The 25171-nt window shown below is 40.2% G+C and overlaps 1 protein-coding gene across 1 annotated transcript in view; it reads left to right on the top strand.

Moving 5' to 3' along the window:
• Window positions 1–2702: 2702 nt before the first annotated feature.
• LOC123509762 overlaps window positions 2703–25171 on the top strand; it is a gene marked incomplete at both ends in the record, with an annotated part of 40124 nt that continues 17655 nt past the window's right edge. The window contains 5 exon segments of the mRNA XM_045264283.1: window positions 2703–2824; window positions 10292–10488; window positions 10785–10983; window positions 18943–19092; window positions 19727–19842. Of these exon segments, the coding sequence (XP_045120218.1) occupies window positions 2703–2824; window positions 10292–10488; window positions 10785–10983; window positions 18943–19092; window positions 19727–19842 (784 nt within the window).

Raw genomic sequence — 25171 nt, forward strand, 5'->3', positions numbered from 1 at the left:
CACTCAAAAGCTACTTTCTAACCAGCACTCTACTAGCATTCCTGGACGATAGGTTCAACATTCCTGATTTCTAATCATTTAGCTTGTTATGTAACCCTATCTACTCTGTTGGGCACCTCCGATCACAATTTCATATCTGTATCTTGTTCTATTTGATCAATATCTTCTTACAATCCTTCAAAGCTGAGGTGCCTCTAGCATTTCGTGTCCTCTAATTGGGAGACCGGGAGGACCTAAGGAGGCATTATACTTATTTCCCCCGGGAATGATTACTGCTCTTGTGTCAAAGACCTATCTCTGTGTGTTGAGTGCATAAGAAAGGTGATAGTGTCTGGCATGGAGGCGTACCTTCGTCACTCTTTTTCTCATTCTAAACGTTCCAAACCTTGATTTAACCTGTTCTCACGCTATACATGATAGAGAGGGTGATGCGAAAAGTATTTGATTTTTTCATCACCTGAATCACAAGTGCTTTATATTTCTGCCAAAACTCATGCCAACCTGTTTTTCAATTTCCCAAACACTCACTCTTTCATTAATAGAAAATGTTAAAATCTTTCGAAATCCAATTCCCCTTGAGACTTATGCCAGCTGGCCTAAAACTTCTCCAATAATTTTACTTCTTCACTTTTCCGTCCTATATAATCATCCTGATGACGCTGTTTCCATCTAATATGTTTCTAAATCTGAACTCTTTTTTTTCTTCAAACCATCGCTAAACATTTTACCTTGGATGATTCAAGATTTGTCGCTGCCCACAAATGCTTATGGACTGGATGGGGTCCCTCGCAAAGTTAAAAAAAAAAAAAAAACGATTCCTTGCTTGCACCTTGTCTGATCACTTCTATATCAATCAACTTCTATATTTCCATTTTGTTTGAAGTATGTGTACATTCAGCCAGTTCCTAAAATGATGACTGTCCTATTCTCTCAAACTATCGCTCTAAATCTTTAAATCCTGCAATTTTACATCTCTGCAACTTTCCTCTCTGACCACAGCTGTGGTGGACAGCCACTTTTCTCTTGAAGTTATAAACAGTAGTGTTCCCCAAGGTTCTGTCCTGCCACCCACTCCCTTCCTATTATTTATTAATGATTCTCTGCATCACACTTCTTTCCCTATCCACTCATACGCTGATGAAACCTCCTTTAAGTGTTCGAAGTCTTTTAACTTCATGAAGTTAAAAGATCCCACAATGACCCCATTGACTTCTGATTTTCCTAAGATTTGTGATTGGGACAGTGAAAACTTGGTAGAGTTCAGTGCCTTAAAAACTCGACTCAACCTTCCAGACAACTATTCCCTCTTCTTCAATGACACTCAACTGTTCCCCTCTTCTACACTATATATATATGTATATATATATATATATATATATATATATATATATATATATATATATATATATATATATATATATATATATATATATATATATTCCCAGTCTATCCTTTACTCATAATTTAAATGGACACTTCACTATAATAAGTTCAGTGGAGTTAAAGTGTTCTGAGGCATATTCGCCGGTTTTCTCAACTCCCACAACTCTTAATTCTTTACAAGGAGTTTATCTTCCTATGTATGGAATAATACTCTTCGCATGAATGGGGCGTTCCACTCATACAGTTTTATTAGATAGTGTGTAATCAAAACTTTTTTTGTCTTAATAAATCCTCTCCTCTGACTGTCTGCAGCTTCTTTACCACCGCCAGAATGTTCCATTTCTTGTTATCTTCTGCCGCTATTTTTAAAGCTAACTGCTCTTTTGTTCTTGATAACTGCATGCTTCATCTTCGGTGGCCTCGCTGCAAATAGCTTTCTTCTTTCTGTCACCCATACTCTGCTCCATTCTTAAAAGCACGAGTTTACCAGTAATTTCAATAAATCATATCTGTCTCTGGTTAACTCAAGAACTCCCTAGCTGCTTATGGATTTCCAGCTTCCTATGGTTTGACTTCATTAAAAAGAGGGGTTTCAAGATTTTTTTTGTACTAATTCTTTCGGACCAGCAAGGGGGATGGCAACTATGAGCTCTTTTTCGGTTTATGCTGCCCTTAATTAGCTTTTCCCTCTTATATATATATATATATATATATATATATATATATATATATATATATATATATATATATATATATATATTGGGCAACGTCCACGCGTATTTACGAATCCACCACGTATCGCCTTGATACTTTGCCATTTGTCTAATGGTTTAAAGTTACCTACATATCACATGATACCATTATGTGGTAGTTGTCGTAAAACAGGGGTAGCATGGAGACACCTGAGTCCATTATGAAAGTGTATTTACGGTAGCACAATACACAACAAGTGTAAACCGAGCGAAACGAGAGGCAGGAGGCGTAGCATGTCGCCTGAGGCGGCGGCGAGCGAGGACTGAGGGGAAGGACGTGACGGTAGACAGAAGGGAGTATGGGAAAAACAAAGGACATGCTAACACAGGTTCTAGGTGGTTACTCCAAAGATGGGTGGTGATATGTACCCTTATATGGAGACCACGAAATACATTTAAATTTGTCTGCGCCACTAATGGGTGGAAGTTACTTACAGTTAAGGCGTGTTCGTTCTATATGCTAGTCACAAGAAAGAGCTCTATGTTTTGCGTTTCATAGACACTCTTACATTTCTTTCTTTACCTTCATGTTCTTATATAACATTGATAAGTTTTCTCCCTCAACAGTATGTGCTGTCATGGTGTCTGCCATGGCGGGTGAGATGAACAGGCTCTCACCGGCTATACAGTCCTTGGTTGATGAATACTTCAGTTGGCGAATGAAAGACATGCCCGAGTTCGCGTCCTTTGTGAGTGTTTGACACTGCTTTTGTACCCGACCAAAATTTCACTTTCATGTTCGAGTAAAAAGACTTACAAACAATAAGAAATTCTTTAAGGATAGTTGACATTTTTTATGCATATGTATCTTGTTTTATGTTGGTAATATTACTAGTGAATGTGCTAATTATATTACTCTTTCAACTACTACTACTACTACTACTACTATTACTACTACTACTACTACTACTGCTAGTACCACATCTACTATCACTACTACTACTACTACTACTATTACTACTACTACTACTACTACTACTACTACTACTACTACTAATAATAATAATAATAATAATAATAATACTATAACAACAACAACAACAACAACAAACTACTACTACTACTGCAACGGTGACACACACACACGCACACACACACACACACACACACAATGTTAAGAATGAGAAGTAGGAGAACAATAAAAAAAAACACAGAACAAGCAGGATTAAAAGTCAAAGATATGAGAGAGAGAGAGAGAGAGAGAGAGAGAGAGAGAGAGAGAGAGAGAGAGAGAGAGAGAGAGAGAGAGAGAGAGAGAGAGAGAGAGAGAGAGAGAGAGAGAGAGAGAGAGAGAGAGAGAGAGAGAGAGAGAGAGAGAGAGAGAGAGAGAGAGAGAGAGAGAGAGAGAGAGAGAGAGAGAGAGAGAGAGAGAGAGAGAGAGAGAGAGAGAGAGAGAGAGAGAGAGAGAGAGAGAGAGAGAGAGAGAGAGAGAGAGAGAGAGAGAGAGAGAGAGAGAGAGAGAGAGAGAGAGAGAGAGAGAGAGAGAGAGAGAGAGAGAGAGAGAGAGAGAGAGAGAGAGAGAGAGAGAGAGAGAGAGAGAGAGAGAGAGAGAGAGAGAGAGAGAGAGAGAGAGAGAGAGAGAGAGAGAGAGAGAGAGAGAGAGAGAGAGAGAGAGAGAGAGAGAGAGAGAGAGAGAGAGAGAGAGAGAGAGAGAGAGAGAGAGAGAGAGAGAGAGAGAGAGAGAGAGAGAGAGAGAGAGAGAGAGAGAGAGAGAGAGAGAGAGAGAGAGAGAGAGAGAGAGAGAGAGAGAGAGAGAGAGAGAGAGAGAGAGAGAGAGAGAGAGAGAGAGAGAGAGAGAGAGAGAGAGAGAGAGAGAGAGAGAGAGAGAGAGAGAGAGAGAGAGAGAGAGAGAGAGAGAGAGAGAGAGAGAGAGAGAGAGAGAGAGAGAGAGAGAGAGAGAGAGAGAGAGAGAGAGAGAGAGAGAGAGAGAGAGAGAGAGAGAGAGAGAGAGAGAGAGAGAGAGAGAGAGAGAGAGAGAGAGAGAGAGAGAGAGAGAGAGAGAGAGAGAGAGAGAGAGAGAGAGAGAGAGAGAGAGAGAGAGAGAGAGAGAGAGAGAGAGAGAGAGAGAGAGAGAGAGAGAGAGAGAGAGAGAGAGAGAGAGAGAGAGAGAGAGAGAGAGAGAGAGAGAGAGAGAGAGAGAGAGAGAGAGAGAGAGAGAGAGAGAGAGAGAGAGAGAGAGAGAGAGAGAGAGAGAGAGAGAGAGAGAGAGAGAGAGAGAGAGAGAGAGAGAGAGAGAGAGAGAGAGAGAGAGAGAGAGAGAGAGAGAGAGAGAGAGAGAGAGAGAGAGAGAGAGAGAGAGAGAGAGAGAGAGAGAGAGAGAGAGAGAGAGAGAGAGAGAGAGAGAGAGAGAGAGAGAGAGAGAGAGAGAGAGAGAGAGAGAGAGAGAGAGAGAGAGAGAGAGAGAGAGAGAGAGAGAATGAAAAAAAAAATGAGAGAAGTTTGATAAGCTTTTCATAAGGCACCACATCAAAACTTCGTGAGAAGAGATAGAGGAAAAGATATTAAGCTAAATCAAGTCGTGTTCAGGCGATTGGCGGTAGTCAGCTGTAGTAATCGGATCTAATTTTGACTAATAGGTTCAAAATTTATAGTTATAGTAAGGTCTGATTTAGGTCTAAAAAAAAACCATACATTGAGGCTAGAAACAAGTCCAATAGGATACTAGCATTGGTTTTAAGGAGTATTAAAAGCAGTAATCCCAAAGTAATAATAAAATTGTATTTAACACTGGTGAGACCACATCCAGATTATGTTTCACAGTTATGGTCCTCACAATATAGGAAGGGTGTAAGTATATTAAAATCAATACAAAGACGAATCCCTAATGAAAGAATATAGTAAATAAAGGATGTTTGAATTTGAAAATACTAAATTTCCATTCCTTAAAAAGACTCGACCTAAAACTTCGTCCTAAGTTTCCTCTTAGACTAGTTTCATTGAAGTTGTGGTGGACAGCCACTGTTCTTCTCCTAAACCTATGGTGTAAACATATATATATATATATATATATATATATATATATATATATATATATATATATATATATATATATATATATATATATCCTATTTAAGTCGATAGTGAGGCGTGCATTATTCTTTTTTATAAAGTGTATCTTGTATTTCCCGCACAAAGGTGCGTTCGTCAGGTTTTAGCTGCTAGAGTAGAGAACCGAAGTCCATCCTCGAGACGTCTTCCGGTAGACCGAAAGCCACTTTTCACATCTATTAGGTTTGCTGATGGCTCGCAGTCAAAACATTTTGCACCTTCCAATAGCTTGTTTTGCTAGAAGTCTATTGGCGATGGTTGTTGCCAGAAGTCTGTTACTTTACTTCGTTTTTATGATATTAATTTGCGAGAATATCTTTTCTACACAAACCGATGAGTATGGCAATGCCAATAGTTCACACATAAGTCTTGATAGTACTCCAAATTTCATTTTTTTTCCATCTTTTTATCTTTTTGTAGTTCACTCCATAGTGATGTAGTTGTCTGAGTGAGGTTTTGCAGTTTCCTTGCTATAATTATCCAATTCCTCCTCTTTAACAACCATTGGAAAGTACACTGCGAGACTCGTGATGTATGTACTTCTGTGAGGTGATACAGCAACTTTAGGGTCAATGTTTTTCATCAGAACAATAACGCAGTCCTCTTCAAAAAGGTAGCGTTTCTTCATTTGTAGACATAGTTCTACTAGGAGGTTTCGTCAGTCTATGAGGAATCATTTATCTGCATCAGTCATGTAGTGGCTCCTTAATAAGCAGAACGTTACATCGACCACCAAGGTTGAGTTTCTCTAGACTGTTGTATAGTGTGGTGTCTTGGGAATTGATGTTGGACATCTTTTCTGTGAACAAAACATCCTCTTTGATAAACATGCCAAGAATGCTTCTATACTCTCCAGCAATGGATGCATGAAGTGTTGCAAGTCTATACTTTTCGGACTGTTCATCCTGTCAACTTTACCTAGTACGTAGTTGAGGAAAAGCAGCATGTTTTGTTCCACGATTAACAATCACTTTGTATATTTCACCTGCACCATCAAGCTTCACTGCATCTGTTTTCATTTCCTCTTGGAAGAATAAAAGTAGAGCATCCCACTGCTCCAGGATGCGGGAAATTACTTTTCCTCTAGATAGCCATCTGTCTGTTTAAGCATTCTGTGTTGCGGACTCTGGATAATGTCTTGAAATACTTGGAAATGGTGTGTTCGCTTGCTGCTACGTGAAAACTAACAGCAAATGTTTCTCAGGAACTGTTCCAAAAATAAAGGCAGGGTGGACCAAGCATGGCTGGCACATAAAGCAAAAGAATGACAAATGCATACCAGTACAAAAACTAAGGGGACATCACCTTTCAGGTAGGCTTGGAAGCCACTTTTTGAGCCTAATATTTTAGAACAGTTGTCACTTGCAAACCCAATTATATTGGAGACCGGTATCATTTTCACAGCTTTGTAGACTTTCAGTAGTTGCGTCATCAACTTTTATAATACCTAAACTCTCTCTCTCTCTCTCTCTCTCTCTCTCTCTCTCTCTCTCTCTCTCTCTCTCTCTCTCTACTAAAGAATCAAAGGTAAGCAGAGAGAGTCATTTATAATTGTATATATATATATATATATATATATATATATATATATATATATATATATATATATATATATATATATATATATATATATATATATATATATATATATAAGTGAGTGGCACGAGGTCAGTCACGTCGCCACCACAATGTGTCAAGGCCACCAGCTGGGTGTGGAAGAGTTGCCGCTCACAAGTGAAAAATGCTCTTTTTTTTCACTTAGGTATTGGCATATACCTACTATTTTGTAAAAATAGAAACTACACATTAGCTTGGCTTACGAATTATGAATGCGATTATGCCTCACCCTTGAAATTACTGTAAAAGCCAGTAAATGTGAGCATTTTATCTTATAATTATAGCAACATCTGGTACTACAAGGTGAGGCTATTCGGCCTGGCAAGGCTGGGTTCATCAGTATTGCCGCCACTCAAGACTTTTACTATTTTGTTTTTACTTTGGATAATAGATTATTTCTTTTTACCATGCTCATTAACTTATATCTATAACGCTGATATTATTACACATCCTAAACATACGCTAAGTACCATTATAAGTTACTACAGTTGATATCAGCAACACTGTTGAATATGTATGCCATGTTTGTAAGGTACCATATAGTTTTTTATGCATATGATGGTTACTGTTGATTCAGCCATTTATATATACAAGTCGAAATTTTATACATCTGAATTGATGGTATTTGCGATGCCTTGTACACCAATAACTTCTATTTCACATCGCATTTTTGGGAAACGTGGCAGTACTGTAGAGTTCCCCTCGCCCCCCATAGCCGTAAATTAAGCCCGGTCAGACTATAGCCACTCCTATTTAAAAGCTTGCTTATACCACATTTTTGTTTTTTTTACTTGGTGGTGAATGGTATGTACTCTTGCAACCAGGTTGATCCTCGCCACCACTCATGGTTAAAATTGAAAGAGCTCCATTTGTACTAACACCAGCAGAAAGTGGAAGCAATTACTGAGGTCTGAGACTCGCGATACGTATTACGTAGGAGTCGTATTCGTACGTGACACGTTTAGACGCGTCCACTGCTCCCTCGTCTGCAGTACGGCAAGGCAGGGAGCAGCGGACGCGTTTAAAACGTGTCACTCTGTTCGTCACTGTACCAATATTTCAAAATATTACGACTGCATCGAATAGAAAATTGCATAAATAATTACCTTAACAGAAAAAAAAAAATATGGACTTCTAAAAAAAAAAAACACCCACAAGCCTAGATCACTGCAAAAAAGAAAAAAAAAAAAAAATAGATCTAGGTGAAAAAAAACCTAGGAGTTACAACACTGGTCTACGAATGTGCAGTAGGGGTGGTACACGATTTTTCAAGACGCACGATTTTACGCTGCACAGGACCAGTTCTGGTCCGGATCAGTTCAGGGGGTACTGTGAACTTTCTTTGGCGCTAGTTGTGATCTTGCTGAATTTTCTCTTTGTGTCTCATAACTCAAGAGGGCAGTCACAGCCTGGCCTCTATAGACAACTCTCCTCCTTCACGCAAAACTACATGCACTTAACGCGCGCGCGCACACACACACACACACACACACACACACACACACACACACACACACACACACACACACACACACACACACTTAAAAAAAAGGAAGGCGACTGAAAATCCAGCCTCGGAGATCCCCTTCTGAAATGTTCGAGGTCGGACAACTTATCATTCTCAAGAGAGAAGAAATACTTAATATAAAACTAAATATAAAATTGTAACGAACAACAGTTTAGAAAAAAATGAAAAACAAAGGAGTCTAAAACAAAGAAAAAAGAAGTGTGACGTGTAAGACCATGGAATGACAGTTTTACACGTCACATCTCTTTGTTTCCTTGTTTTATTCTTGTGTTTTTATTTTTCTAACTATTGTTTTTTACAAGTTTCCATTAGTTTCTATTATGTTTTTTTTCTTCTCTTCTAAAAGTGATTGGTGATATAGATTTAAATTTTCAACTTTTTTATATACATATCAATTAGGTTGGTTTGTTAGAATACTAGCTAGGGTTCATAAGAGCAAGTTTTGCATCCAGGGGCTCTCGTGTCACAGTGTTCTCAGTGGGAAGGCATTACTTTCCCACTGTATTTCTATTATTCATTAATAATCTTAAACAAACATCTTGCCCTTTCCATTTTAACGCTGATGATACCGATACCATTTTTTCACATCTCTTTAGAGAAGACCGACATTTCAGGAAGTTAACAGATCATGCAGTGACACCATAACACGCCTGCTTTATAATCATTCTAAGATTACTGATTCGGACAGAGTAGTGTTCAATGCCTCAAAAACTCAATTCCTCCATCTATCAACTTGACAACCTTCCAGACAACAACTATTCCATCTTCTTCAATGTCACTCAACTGTCCTCCCGCTTCTACACTGAATATCTTCGGTCTGTCCTTTACTCATAATTTAAACCGAAAATTTTATATCTTACATTTTGTTAAATCAGTTTCTATAAAGTTAAACGTTCTAAGGCATCTTTGCCAGTTTTATTATCGCCCTCCAACTGCTAGCTCTGTACAAGGATCTTATCCATCCTTGTATGGAGTACTCTTCTTATGTATGGGGGATTCCACGAAAAAAATAGAAAAAAAAACAGTTTTAGTAGATAGATAGGATAAAATCAAATGTTTTTCGTCTCATCAATTCCTGACTGAATGTCTTCAGCCTCTTTTTCACTGACGGAATTTTGCATCTCTTGCTATCTTTTAGCGGTATTTTCATGTTGATTGCTCTTTTAATGTTGCTAACTGCACGCCTCCGTCCTCTTGTGGCCACGCTACACAAAGTTTTTATTCTTCTTCTCACCCCTATTCTGTGTAGCTTTCTAATGCAATTTTTCTCTATCATTCATACCTCTATCTAGTAAACTCTGAAACTCCCTAACTGCTTCTGTATTTATATTTCTTACTACTTGACTTTTTTGCAAGACAGTTGTTGCAAGACATTCTTGTTACTAGACCTTTTTTTCGGCTAACTCTATTTGACCTGTAAGAGAACTGTCAATTAAATGGGCGTTTTTTTTTCTATTTATTTATTTATTTATTTATTTTTATTTTTATTTTTTTTTTGCATTTGGCCAGTTTCTCCCTCTTAGAAGGAAAAAAGTCTTACGTGTGTTGCAGTGTGTTTGAGAATGAGATTGTATGTGTCCCGAAACGTCACAAGAAAAGGTGAAATGAATTTACTGCGGCTTTTCTTCACCCAACACACACACACACATACACACACACACACACACACACACACACACACACACACACACACACACACACACACACACACACACACAGGATATATTAAGGCAGGCCACACAAAAACAAAAACAAAAACAACATGTATTGCACTCACTACATTTACTTGACTGTTTAATATCACTTTATTTTTCTCTGACATGTTGATCTGATTCTTGTTTATTTTGGATTTATGAGAATATCCTTTCTAATTTTCCTTTGATTTTGCTACTGGAGTTGACTATAGCTCTTCTTTTCTACTAACTTCACATTTTCTCCAGTTCATCTTCAGTATTTTCGCCAGGTCGGTATTCACGACTACGATGACCAACTTGATGACATGTCTCTATTGGCGTACCAGAATCGATTTGACAAATGTCAGATATTCTTCGATCGTGCTGTGGACCTGAAAATGAACGCCTCCAGCCACGAAGATGAACTCAATTTGAAGATCATTGAATCTGAATTGCTCACATTTATTAATGGTTTTCCGTACAAAGGGTAATATTGAAGGTTTTAATTTTTACTTTATTTATTTTTTTACACATGTCAATTTTAGAACTCTACTAATTACTTCCAGATATATTTCATTTTGTTCTACCAAACACTTTACTGTATATATATATATATATATATATATATATATATATATATATATATATATATATATATATATATATATATATATATATATATATATATATATATTTATATATTCCATATGATGATTTAATATTGTGAATTATTTCATTCTTTTGTGAATGAAGTTATTGATCTTGGTTTTTCTTAATTTTTAGGTTTTTAGCACCACTGACATTCAGTGAGGGTGTTCATGTGGACCTCAAGCGTCTGATCTCGTGGATGGTATTTGAAACAACTGAAGACTATGAAAAATTGTTGTCTCGATACAGCAAACTACCTCAGCAGCTAAGCCAAATCCAAATACTGATGGAGGAGGGTGTCCGTCAAGGAATTGTAAATCATGCCATTTCAATGGTGAGTATAGTGTACGAGTAATTAGATAGATATATAAAAACTAATAATTCTTCTACTATTACTATTGCTATTAACACTACTCCCACTACTTCTGCCAGCTTGAAACTTTATATTCACTTGGACTTATTCGTATATTTTATACCATATTTGTTATGCATGAAAAAAAATATATATATTCACTTTAGAAAAGATTTCCAAGCTTCTCCCAATATCATTTTTTTTTTTTTTTAATAATCTGTTGATATTCTTTAAGAAGAAGAGTTGATATTGTTCCGCTTCTGCAGCATGTTTTCATTCAGATGGTATTCTTTATAATGATTAATATGTTGAATAAAAACATCATATTCTTGAAGTAATAATATTCGTATTTGTTTACTGGCTTAATAAACATAAACGGGTGTCACACTAATCGATCGTCAAACGAATTATGTGAACTGAACGCCATCATTCTTTTACATGCCAAGCCTTAGTGACACTTAGGAGAAATTGGTCTAAATTTCAAGCAAAGGTATCGCAAACTATTTTCTAAACTTTATCCAAATTCCATTGAAAGTTGCTGAATTGCGGTGACACTCTAACGATTGTGGTCGACACAGTTGTCGATAGTCTAACGAGTCTTTGTAACAGTGAACAGACATTATTTTTATCTACACGTTCGACAACTTTTGCTCGAGTATCAGCACAATATAGACCGTAAGAAGAATATCGTGTTACTATCAAGACGAATATCATGTGACTTGTAATTTTTTTGTAAACATTGTCTGGACTGCGCTGACAGAGAAACGACATCGAAACAGACTTGGCTACAATGTATCGTATGTGTCTACTAACACTGCAACAGCGGTGAGGCGACATCTGTGGTAAAGGCGCATACTATCTTGGAGAGGAAGGTGATATTATAAAAGTAGGGGAATGGCAGAACTGCCTCATATGAGTCATAACTATCCTGGAAGCAACGTCTCCTCCGAAATAGTTACGTATTTAAATAGAGATAGGAAGACATCGCTTCTTAGTGTTAGATAGGTAAATTTGTTGTTTCCAGCAGCGTTTGTGGTTTTGATAATTGCAAAACACATAGAGAAGAAAGCCAGCAAAAAAATTATCAGGACCAGAGAATAAATCAATAGGCGGTCCAGAGCAAGTCCACCTGCAGAACAAGGCCGGTGTTGCAGTAAAAAATGTCCCGGAAGTGTCTTCCTCATCTGCGCATGCGTGGGTGGCCTATGCACTGCCAGACGCACGAAGAGTCAGGACAAGATTTACTAAGCATACTGCGCATGCGTGAGCAACATGTCATACTGCACCATCATGTATAGGGATAAATACATGTATTTTCCAAATTCTTTCGTCGTATATACAGTCAAATAAAATGTTTATTAAAAATTCAAATGATTGGCATGTAAACAGGTCATTAATATCACGAATAAATAAATATTTCCATTTCAAGCATGATGATTCCCCCTGATCGAACAGTTGTCACTTAGTGGAATCAACGAGGATTTTTAGGAGATATGGTGTGTTTCAAAGGAGTAGAGAAATGGAGAAATAAAAATTTTGAGTTCTTTGTAGAGTCGAGAGATGGTCAAACCCCCTCCCAATCTCTGCAAACTCTTGATTTAATGCCCATGGAATTGGCAAAAGCGTAACAAAAAATGTGAAAGACACGAAGGGAGACGAGAAGCGACGCTGACTCGACTCGAGCCGCATGTGCATAGACCACCCACGCATGCGCAGATGAGCAAGACACTTCCGGGTCATTTTTTTACTGCGACACCGGCAGTTAGAAAGAGGGTGAAGACAGTTAGTCAGATACAGGGAATTGATGCAACGAAAAGTTTTTGATTCCACCCTATCTAATAAAACTGTGTGGGTGGAAACCCACAAACATAGAATGAGTACTCCATACAAGAACGGATAAGATATTTGTAATGAGTTACAGTTGGAAGGTGATAAGAACCGGCGGAGTCGTCTAAATTTATAGAAGATATGAGACGTGAAATCTCCAGTTTAGATTATGAAGAAAGACAGACGGAGAATATTAAGTGTTGAAGATAGGGGGTGGCAGCTGAGTATCACTGAAAAAAGATGAGATAGTTGTTGCCAATCTGATAGATAGAAGAATTGAGATTTTGAGGTATTGAACACTACTAAGTTTTCTCTGCCCCAATCAGAAATCTTAGGAAGATCAGAAACCAAGCGTGCTATGGCGTCACTGCGTGATCTGTTAACTTCCTGAAATGTCGGTCTTCTAAAAAGATGTGGAAAGGCAGTATCATCAGCGTAGCAGTGGATAAGACAAGAAGTTTGGTTAAGATCATTAATGAATAACAGAAAGAGAGTGGGTGGCAGTACATAACCCTGAAGAACTGTTAATAGATTTAGAAGAAGAACCGTCTACCACAGCTGCAATATAACTGTCGGGAAGGAAACTTAATATAATGTTGTACATAGCAGGATAGAAACCACAGAAGGGCAGTTTTGAAATCAAAGCTTTGTGCCTGACTCTCTGAAAAGCATTTGATGTGCTTAATGCAACGGCAAAAGTTTCACCGAAATCTCTCTCTCTCTCTCTCTCTCTCTCTCTCTTTTTTTTTTTTTATTTAAACATAATTTATACAGAAGAACATGTACCCAAAGGCGCACTGTCGTGTGCTACCTATTCTAAGGGTACTACAATCTATTTCTCTACAATATTTACAAGACTTAAAAATAGATAATATACAAGATGGTCAGCATGTAAATGGAGCACTGTTCTTTTCACTTCACTAGCACTATTCACGCACTGCACTACACTGAGTGTCACGTCACAAAGAGTGTCAGAGGAGTTGGCAGTGTCTGTCTCCACTTATGTGCCATCAGTTTGACACTGTGTGTGTTCATCTCCTGGACGTGAGGCACCGCGGCCGTGAACAAGTTCCACATCCTGGAGACGCGTCCTGCGAAGGTGCGTTGATGCTGACACCCGTGGGATCGCGGCACCTCTACGGCGTCACCACCATTGAGCACCGTTCTCGTGCTCCGTGCGGTGACTCTCAGAGGATGACGCAGCCCTGCCAGATGTGGCACTCTTTGCACCTGTGCCTTATGGAACACTACGATTGCCGCCACATCTCTGCGGTGTTCCAGTGAATCAAGAGGACGCTCAGGCTCTGGGTGAGGTGGTATTGCAGCATCTACTAGCCGTATGGCGCGGCGTTGGATGCTGTCCAGTCTCCTTCTGTGTGTGGCGGCACAGGACATCCAGGAGAGAGCTGCGTACTCAAGGTGGGGCCGCACCTGTGCCTTGTACAGCAGCAGTCTCCCTTCCTGTCGAGGAAACTGGCGATCCTTCTGAGAGCGGAGATCCTGTGAGAGGCTTTCTTGGCAATGGATTTGACATGGCTGTCAAACCTCAGCCCTCGATCCACCTCCACTCCAAGTATCTTGACGTCATCTTGGAGTGGGAGAGCAGCAGCGCCAAAAGACAACTTTCCTGCCATTGCTGCCATGGCGGCTGGGGACCGAGAGACAACCATTGCCTGTGTCTTCTCCGGCGCGAATGTCACTTGCCAGCGAGCACCCCACTCCTCTATCACTCGTAGCTGCTGATTGATGGCCTCAGCAGCCCGCCCACTGTCCTGGCGTGGATAGGTATAGGAGAGGGTGCAGTCATCAGCATAGGCCTTGACTCCTGGCAGTAGCTGGAGAAGATCATCCACGTAGATATTCCACAGGAGTGGGCCAAGAATTGAACCCTGTGGCACTGATGCCTCCACAGGCAGGGACTCAGATGTTTGCCCGTTGACAACCACCTTGAGGCTTCTGTCCTGCAGGTAATTTCCCAGGAGTCGTAGCAAGCCACCCTGGATGCCTTTAGCACGAAGCTTTTCCAGTAATCCGTTGTGCCATACTTTATCAAAAGCTCCAGCTATGTCCAAAGCAACCACTATAGTGTCCTTGCCGTCGTCGAGGGCGTCCTGCCACTGCCTGGTGAGAAGCATCATTAGGTCGGAGGTTGACCTTCCAGGTCTGAACCCAAACTGTTGGTCTGAGAGGAGGGCATTGTCCTTGAGATGGCTACACACCACCTCTGCCACGACCCTCTCAAACACTTTACCCACCACTGACAACAGGGATATGGGTCTGTAGTTTTTTGGGTCCGTCCTGGAGCTTTTTTTGTGTACGGGAACTACTCGAGCCTCCTTCCACACTGAAGGCCAGACTTGGGTGAGAGGGGCAGCCAGTTCCTGGGAGCATCGCTTCAGCAGGTGCGGGCTGATGTCATCAGGGCCGGTAGCTTTCTGTGTGTCCAGCCCCCGCAATAATCGCTTCACCTGCTGATGCGTCACCTCCACCATGGTGACAGTCTTCTCACATTGCTGGACCAGCTGAGGCGGTGGCTGCTGTGGATTCCCCACCTTCATTTTTCTCTCTCTCTCTCTCTCTCTCTCTCTCTCTCTCTCTCTCTCTCTCTCTCTCTCTCTCTCTCTCTCTCTCTCTCTCTCTCTCTCTCTCTCTCTCTCTCTCTCTCTCTCTCTCTCTCTCTCTCTCTCTCTCTCAAAAATAACAAAACAAAAAAAAAAAAGGATAAAGACCACCAGTATAGTGGCCATAACGAAAGTCATTCTACCGATCAGACAGAAGATTGTGAAGTGGCCGGTGTTTGAGAATATTCCTATTGGGGGTAAATTAAAAGAAAAACTGAAGACAAGAGATAAAAGCTAAAGGACGGTAGATTGAGGGGGTGAGAACGGTCACCCTCTTTAGCAACAGACTGAATGTATGCAAACATCCAGCAAGAAGGATAAAGAGTTTGTCCTAGTAAGGTTAATTAAGGCACAGTTTTTGAGAACAATAGGAGCGACCCCATCAGGTCCATAAGCCTTTCGAGGGTTTATGTCAGAGAGTCAGAAGGAGGAGGAGAGGGAGGAACAAACTCAGAATAATTCAAGTTTGAGTTGCTAGCGAAGGTTTAAGATAAGGCTTCAACTTTAGAGACAGATATAATGGCACTGGCGCCATCAGGATAAAATAGCATTATTCACTCTGCAACTAAAAGACTGTAAATTTAAAGGGTAAAGGTACGGAAACCTATGGTCTACGACAGTATATGCTTACGTGGGCGTCCAAGGCAGAGCAACAGCCACAACAGTGAGGGTTAGCGCAGTGTTTCTTGCTGTTGCTAACTCATAACATCCTAAACACTGAAGAGGTAAATCAATGAATTTCTTGACGCGGAGACAGAGTGGTCCAATATGGATGTAGTAAAAATAAGTGGAACCAAAGGTTAGGACAATCATATTGTCCTTTCCCCTCATCTTCTAAATCTTTTTTACTGCAGGAAGGCACATGGCATGAAATTAGGCCTCAGTTTTTTTTTTTTTTTTTTCAGTTTACGTCCGGTTCCCCTATTACATTAGGGCTAGAACGGTGCCTCCTGACAGAGGACTCAGGAGGACTTTGGTTTTAGCATTTGGGAACCGTTACCCCGAGTGGATGCCCTTCCTAACCTCGGACCGTGGACAGGATTCGAACCCGTGCGCTTGATAACCCTGCGGCCCACAAAGCGCGCGCGGTCCCACTGCACCACGGCGGAAATTAGGCCTCACTAAACTCACCCAAATATTTTTTAATAACAATTCGCCCTGCTGTAGTTAAATGTACGGTGAGGTTGGATTGAATCAAACATGGAACCGTCTGGACATTGTAAACGTAGGGATATTTAGGCCTGTGTGCAGTCCCTTGGTTTGATAAGGAGACCCTTGCCATATTTCTTTATATTTTCAGTGGGTATACTACTTATTTCCGTTTGAAGGTATCGGAAAGTGCAGATGACATTACCCTAGCCATTGCGGTGGTAAGCAACAAACCATCATGAAGTAAGAGCTTGGCAAGCATCCAGAGTAGCTTCTTCTGATGTGCGTGTCAAGATGTTAGGAATGTAATCCCTGTCAAATTCAGCTATATTCTGAGAGGAGAGGATCTCAGCATTGAAACAAGGTATGCGGAATGATCCCGTGGCCTTGAGGGCTGATCTCGCTGTTACAGTGGTGGCAAACATCACCCAGCATCTATTGGAAGATGAGTCTTTCTCATAAATTAGATGTATATGGACGATATCACCAAAAGGCTTTATAGGATCGTGAATAACGCAGTATGTAAGGTAATCCGGGTGGTCACGATAGAGGAAGACATTTAGTCTCCCATCACTAGTAGTGTCCGACTTAACCATAACAGCAGAAGAGTCATCCTTGAAGACCTGGTCAGACACTTCACAAGGAGAAAAAAATTGAGATGCTTATATATATTTAATTTAAATGGAACCAGAAACCAAGAGCTACTGCCTACCGGACAGACGAACAGACGGATCGCTGGCCGCTGTTTACGGGCACCTCATCTCCGACGAAACTACTCGTATTAAAAAGCAGTTCACATGAATTTGAATGTTTGCCCATGACGGTGCTAAAACCCCATTCTCCCATCTCTTCGGTCCAGACACCCAACCATTCAACACAGAATAGCCATGAAAGCAGTCCCGCTGGCGGGTGGCACCTTTGACCCGTGCAGGCAGCATATCCCATGGGAACCATTTAGCCTGGCCCTTCCCTAGTAGACCTCTCTTGCATGGGAAGTTCTCTCTTCCCCCCAAAAAAGGGAAGATCGGGAATTGAAACGCCCTTTAGCATAGCTCTCCAGGTATTTTGGGCACAAGAGCCCCCTTACACCCTCCCATCCCCACACACACACTGTTCGTTATTCTATATAGGGAAGTAATACACACGAAAGATTGTTTGGAAATAGTTTTGCCACACAATATGAAAAAAGTTTGCAAAATCTTTGAAAAGGGTTTATGGATAACATTTACAGGTGTGGATAAGCATTTAGCATGACGATAGACTTTCTTTCTTGTGCCAATGACCTTTCGTAGGCTATGAAATTTACTTGACTGGATTGCTAGATGAAATGTCTATATTATCTATTATATAGACGAAGTGTTTGTTAGCAATTCGCTTCCACCATAATCATACTTTATTGTGAAAACTGTATACATCGTCCGGCAGCATATAATGCAGGATATGTTGCATTGCTAACCATAGTATCAATATGCTGGTCAGATATATCCATGTTAACAGACTGACGGAAGGCTGGTGATAGGCGGGATGACGTGTTCATTAGGGTCTAATGTTACGGCCCGCCCGTAACATACATTACTACCATCACCTCCTCCGCTTGTTACCTCGTTCGCCACCTCTCCGCCTCCCCTTCCACGTCATCGTCTCGTGAACCTTCCATGCCACCGTTTCATGAACCCTCCACGTCACCGTTTCATGAAGCCCCGCTACTGTCCCAAAGTTGGATTCACGCGGCCCCTTTCGACTCAACCGGAAGTATTGAGCCAGCTCTTAGCTTTCTGGAATGCAAGTTGAGATCCAAGCCTCAACCAGTGAACACAACGCCTCTTGGGTCTACCGTGGGATCAACCATCACCCAGCATTTCACCACTGCGACACCGCATAAGTATCACTTCCCCTCGTCCGTGCTTTCCATATTGCCTCCATATAGGATTAGGATTATTGTTAGGTATTAAGTTGGCATTTATTGTTGTATTTATTACTGTGTTATATGTATATGTGTATGTCATTTTCCTGTGTTTCATGTTTTATATCTGTGTTTCATGTTTCTTGTTATATATGTGTCAATTTCATTATGGGTTATTAAAATAGCTTTTTAAAGTGAACCCCTTTTGCTTTTCCTCACCAGTTGAACTTGCAGTGTTTTTTTTTTTTATTGTTATTGTTCACCGGCTCCCCGATGCCAATCTTACCAGTTTAACCGGTGAACGTAACACTAACAACAAAAGTGAACATAATTTTGGAAAATGTATGTGGAAAGTAGGTGTATTTTGTTACTATCCTTCAATTTTCTTCTTCTCATATACCTTTTTTTTTTCTTGTAAGTCTTCAAATAATATTTCCTCAGAAAGGAGTATCGCAAAGTTTAGGAAGGTATGTGGTGGAAGTTGCTGAAGAGTCTCCTCTGTGGGAAGCTTTGACTGACTTCCCAGAAGACTTCACTGAGGAAGAAATAAGTCAATTTCAAGAACGGGGAAGAATCATTATCACGCAGCAGGTGAGATGAATGTCTACCATTTGCATCCTCATATATATATATATATATATATATATATATATATATATATATATATATATATATATATATATATATATATATATATATATATATTTATATTTATTAGTGATATATATATATATATATATATATATATATATATATATATATATATATATATATATATATATATATATATATATATATATATTAGCGATGATGCTACATTAACGTTAATGGCCAGTGCATTAACGTTAACCGAACTATACGATTAGCCGTACTGGGCAGGGCACCCTTGCCCATTAACGTTAATATACAATTACATTAACGTTAATGTACCATTATCGTTATTGGCCACGATATATATATATATATATATATATATATATATATATATATATATATATTTTTTTTTTTTTTTTTTTTTTATATATATATATATATATATATATATATTTTTTTTTTTTTTTTTTTTATTTATTTATTTTTTTTTTTTGTGCAGGCATGCTTTAGTTAAATTTCCAACTTATTTTGTGTTGTTCAAAAGTTATCCCATATATATAAAAAGAATCGCTCTCTCTCTCTCTCTCTCTCTCTCTCTCTCTCTCTCTCTCTCTCTCTCTCTCTCCCCCAGGTTTCGCTAGCTTTTCAACAACTACGCGATTTCATCGACACCAAGTACACGACCCGTCCTGAGATCGCTGTCACCAGCCTCCCAGATGGCGAGGCACGCTACAACGAGCTCGTCAGGTAATGATGAGTGACTTGTGTCCACACTCAAACCAGTGATGAAAGTAGTATCTCTACACAAAAGTGATGACTATCGTGTATTCATTACTTTTTTTTTGTATGAAAGGGCACACACCCAAGGATAGAAAGTGGGAAAAAGTTGCATTCTCTAAAACCGAAGCCAAAGAGAATTATCCAAAATACGAGCATAGGTGTTGTAAAATGTGCATTTAGAAAAAAAAAGGAAGTGTAAAAGGCAAAAGCAAAGGAGTTGTATTTTACCATAAGGCAAAGTTTTCATGTGATATAACAATAATTCAACAATAGCAGCTCCGGTCCTTGAAGGCATGATATTAAAACAGTTAACAAGATGAAGTGAAAAGGGAGAAGAAACTCAAAGCTACCGGTGAACATTGAAATCTCAAAGGATGGAGATCCCTGCGAAAGGATCGAAGGACAGAATGTCCACTACTTTGAAAGTTGAATAGCCCAATGATTTACTTAAGTCACTATAGGAGGGAGATAGACAGCACAGATAAATTTAGTTGAAAAGTGAATAAGTCGAAGTGTTGTGACTTGAAAATCGAGAAGACATGAAATACGTAAGAAAGAATATAACAAGAATGAAGAGATGAAGAAGGAAGTAAGACGAAGAAGGATAAATGAAGGAAGAAGATGAGGGACACAAAAGGTATTAAGGTTATAAGACGCTATCACTAATCTGATAGATAGGAGAACCTGTGACCACCGAGTAGAAGAACAAGAGGTGGTGAGTTATGACAAAACATAACAGAGGCAGAAACGAATAGTAGATTACAATACGAAATAAGAATGATTCATACATGATTAATACTAAATATTAAGACAAGTCAGAAATATCATAGGCCGAGGAAGCAAGTTATGATGCAGAAGATGGCAAGAGACAAAGACGAAATAGAAATACATGTTATGGGAAACGACGACACAAGAGAGGTGAAGAAGATTCTAGATCCTTCTTTTTATATGTGGTAATATCAGAGGTCCAGGAGATCCAGATTCGCAATCCGAATGGAGCGACGTGATTGGCTACACATTAACATGATCGTCAGCTGACAAATACTAAAAGATGCAAGGCAAGCAGGAGTTGCCAGAAGCAACAAACCGGATAGCGATAAACTATGCCTTGTTCCTAACATAAAATGAGATTACTAAAGATATTGAAAAATAAACATTATAAAACCGGAAGCTTGTTGGAAGGACGAAAAGTCAAGTAACTAATGTATATTACGAAGTGTAACAGACAGAGAAGCCTAGAGAAACCGAGGAGAAGGCGAGAGACGACAGTGAGATACAGCTGTCAGACCAGAGAAGAATCAAAACGGTGGAGCCACATATCTCAAAACCAGTAAGTGTAGCCAGATAGTTGAAAGCAGTCAGAAGAGATGTTGCTGTCATTTTTTGCTAAAGGAAAAATGGTTATGTGTAGGATGTATAGGATGGTGTTTTTTATTGTAAGGTTAATTGTAGGTTGTGTGTAGGATGTATCTTATCATTGAGTTTAAATTCCGTGATTTGAGTCGAATAACGTGAATACTGTGAAGTAATTTGAAACATTTGAAGAACTTTGAGTGACGGGAGAGTTATTTGTGTGTGTTTTTTTTTTTTTTTTATGCAGGAGAGGAAACTGGCCAAGGGCAAAACAGAAAAAATAAATAAAAAAAAGCACACTGAGTTGCCAGTTCCCTTAAAGATCGTAAGAGTTAGCCAGAAGTAAGGGAAAAATATTTTGAAACATAACTCTTAAAAGAAGTCAAGTGGAAGGAAGATGGAAATGCAGAAGCAGGCTGGAGATTCAGAGTTTACCAGAGAAAAAGAGCATGAACAATTGAGAATACTGGTTAACTCTTCATCAGACAGTTCGATAGAATAGGGGTGAGAGGAAGAAGAATGCCATGTACAACGATGCCACAGGTGGAGGGGAGGCATACAGTTAACAAGATCAGTAGAGCAATTAGCATAAAAATAGCGATGAAAGATAGAAAGAGATACAACTTGATTGATTGATTGATTAATTATGAATAAGGCGCCGCAAAGGCTAAAGTCATTTGGCACCGCTTCAATAATTTAAAATGACAGTAGTTTAAAAAAAAAAAAAACTATATAAAAACAGTTAAAAACAATACAGTATCTAAAAACTAAAAATATTACAATAAAATTAAATAAAATATTAAAATGCATATAAAAAAAATAAAATAAAATTCAAAGCTTTGGGAGAAGGCCAGCTTCTCCCAGAAACCTGAAAACGTCATGGCCTTGGGCCAGACACTCTGGTCCAAGTACCTTTGAGGTATAATAGACACCGCAATCTCTACCGCGACAGCGGTAGAGGTAGCGGTGTCGTAACTTGATCAAACTAGGGCACTCTACCAACAGGTGCCGCACGGTGAGTGGCACTAAGCAGTCATCACAGTAAGGTTGAGGGTCCCTGGTCAGGAGGTACCTTTGTGTAAGGTACGTGTGACCTATACGCAGTCGCACCCACAAAGTCTGTGCACGGCGATCCCGGACATGGGTGTAAGTCCACTGAGGGAGTGTGGAAGTAGTAATCTCTCCCCTTTTCGAGGTTGCGACCGCCGTTAGCCATCTCCTCTGCCAAATTGTTGCAACTGCTTCAGGAATTAAGGGAAAGACATCTCGAAACGGAACAGGGGCAGGAGATGGAGCACGACTTGCTGCCTCTTTAGCGAGGCGATCTGCGTGTTCATTCCCTGGAACACCAACGTGACCAGGGACACAACAGAACCCAACACGATATCCTCGTTGTGCAAGAAGATATAGCTACTCCAGGGCTGATAAAACCAAAGAGTTAAAGGATATAGTGCAAGAGAGAGAAGTAAGACCACTGCGACAGTCACTAAAAATTGTAAAAGACGAAACCGGGAGAGTAAAAATTTTTTTTAAGGCTAGGACTATGGCAGACAGCTCCGCAGTAAAGACGGATGCCACTGAAGGAAGGCTGCCACACCGATAAAAAGAGGGAAAAAACCACACTAAACACAAAGCCTGCGTCGGATTTGGAACCATCAGTAAAAACGGGGATGTCATCAGAGTGGATAAAAAAAAAGTGTTCTTAAAACCGTGTGTGGGACAGAGCTGGCAGAAAATCCTTCTTGCCATCCATGGCAGGAGGGCATAATGAAATAACTCGAAACAGCCAATAACCAACTCGTGAGAGACGGAAATAGTACACAGGAGTGGGCTCGATAGATAAATCCGCCATGAGATTTGGAACTCGATGGCCAAAAGGTTTAGGGAGACCGGGTCGAGTGACATACACCTCCGAACGAGAGTCCCGCAATATTGACAGACAAGGGACAGAATCAAGAAGACGGTGGGTGCGAAACCAACACCGGAGCAACGGAGACTGGCGCCGAAGGTCGAGCGGCCAGAATCCGGCATCCATTAATAGACTAGGTATTGGAGATGTACGAAATGCACTCGTAGCAAAGCGGACCCCAGCATGATGCACAGGGTCAAGCACGCGTACCCGTGCATCCGTTGCGGATGAGTAGATCTTACAGCCGTATTCCAGCTTTGGAAGTATAAGTGTACGGTGAAGCAGCAACAAAGTGTCCCTGTCCGCACCCCAACAGGTGTGACTTTAAAACCCGATGAAAAGATACTGCCGTCCTGCAAGACGCTATAAGAGAACGGAAATAGGGAACCCAAGTAAGACGGTTGTCAAACAATAGGTGAAGCTATCGAGTGGCCTCCACACATGAGATGCGTCTATTGGCTAAATATAAATCAGGATCTGGATGAACGCCGCGATTACGACAAAAATGCATAGACACGGTCTTTGAATTGGAGAATCGAAAACCGTTCATGTTGGCCCAACTGGACACCCTATTAATCGCCAGTTGGAGCTTGCGCTCAATCAGTGACATCCTAGCAGCAGCAAAACAGGTGCACAAGTCATTCACATATAAAGAGCTGTGAACGCCATCCGGTAGAGTATCTATAACACCATTTATTGCAACTGCGAATAGCGAAACACTAAGAATACTTCCCTGTGGGACACCGTTATTTAGAGCAATAGCATCGGAGAGAACACTTCCCACTCGACCCGTAAAAGACGTCTGGATAAAAACTGCTGGATAAAAATAGGAAAGTGGCCACGGAGACCAAAATTAAACAAGGAACGTAAAATCCCATGACACCAAGCTGTAGGGCTTCTCCAGGTCAAAAAATACAGTAATCTGATGGTGGTGATTAGCAAATGCCCCACAAATAAGGGACTCCAAGGATAAAAGAGCATCAGTAGTAGACCTCATCTTACGGAAGCCATACTGTACCGATGACAAGTACTTCCCCCTCTCCAAGTACCACATGAGTCTTACATTTACCATCTTTTCTAACACTTTACAAATACAAGACGTTAAAGATATAGGAGGATAATTCGTAGCCTGGAGATGATCTTTCCCAAGCTTCGGAAATGGGAGAACCACTGCCACAGCCCAAAAAGAAGGCAAGTCACCGGTATGCCAAATCATATTATATATATTTAATAAAATGTTAAAAGCCCGGTCAGACATGTGACGCAAAAAGGCATAAGGAATGTCGTCTGGACCAGGAGAAGAGTCATGACTCTGGGACAAAGCAGTCCGCAACTCGGAGACAGAGAAGGGGACATTATAAGACTCCCTTCCAGAGGAAGAAAAATTTATGCCGAAAGATTCCATTCTCTGGCGGTGACGTGCGCCCGGGGCTGCAGGATCCTTACGTGAAACACTGGCGACAGTCTTAGGGTCTGCCACCGTTCGCCCAGCAGACAAAAAAACTGGTGGGGGAGGAGCAAACTATTTCCCAGCAATTCGGCGGACTTTGTTAAAGACATCCGTAAGAGGGGTGCGGGCATTAATGGAAGATACATAAGCTTTCCAAGAGGCTCTTTGTGCCTCTTTCAAAACGCGGCGGGCCCGAGCTCGACAGCGCGGAAAAGCTTCCAGGTAATGCGGGTCCCCACGATGTCGCCGGATACGAGAGAAAGCTGCCCGTTTTTCTTTCACAGCTTTAGTACATGTTGTTTTCCACCAAGGAGGAGGAGGATGATTTGGTGTTAGGCTTCGCTACAGCGGAGGTCATATGGCGCCGCATCAAACTATTTAATTAAAACAGAAAGGGTTTAAAACAAATCGTAAAATAACTAAAAGCAAGTAAAAACGATAAAATTAATGGTAAGTAAAAATAAAAAAAAAATACAATAATATACATAAAACATTAAAATACATATAATAAAATTAAATGAAATTCACAGCTAAAAATGTCATGGCCTTGGGCCAGGCATTCTGGTCCAAGGACCTTTAAGATA

This window comes from Portunus trituberculatus, chromosome 27 (assembly GCF_017591435.1).
Source record: "Portunus trituberculatus isolate SZX2019 chromosome 27, ASM1759143v1, whole genome shotgun sequence".
Classification (NCBI taxonomy): Eukaryota; Metazoa; Arthropoda; class Malacostraca; order Decapoda; family Portunidae; genus Portunus; species Portunus trituberculatus.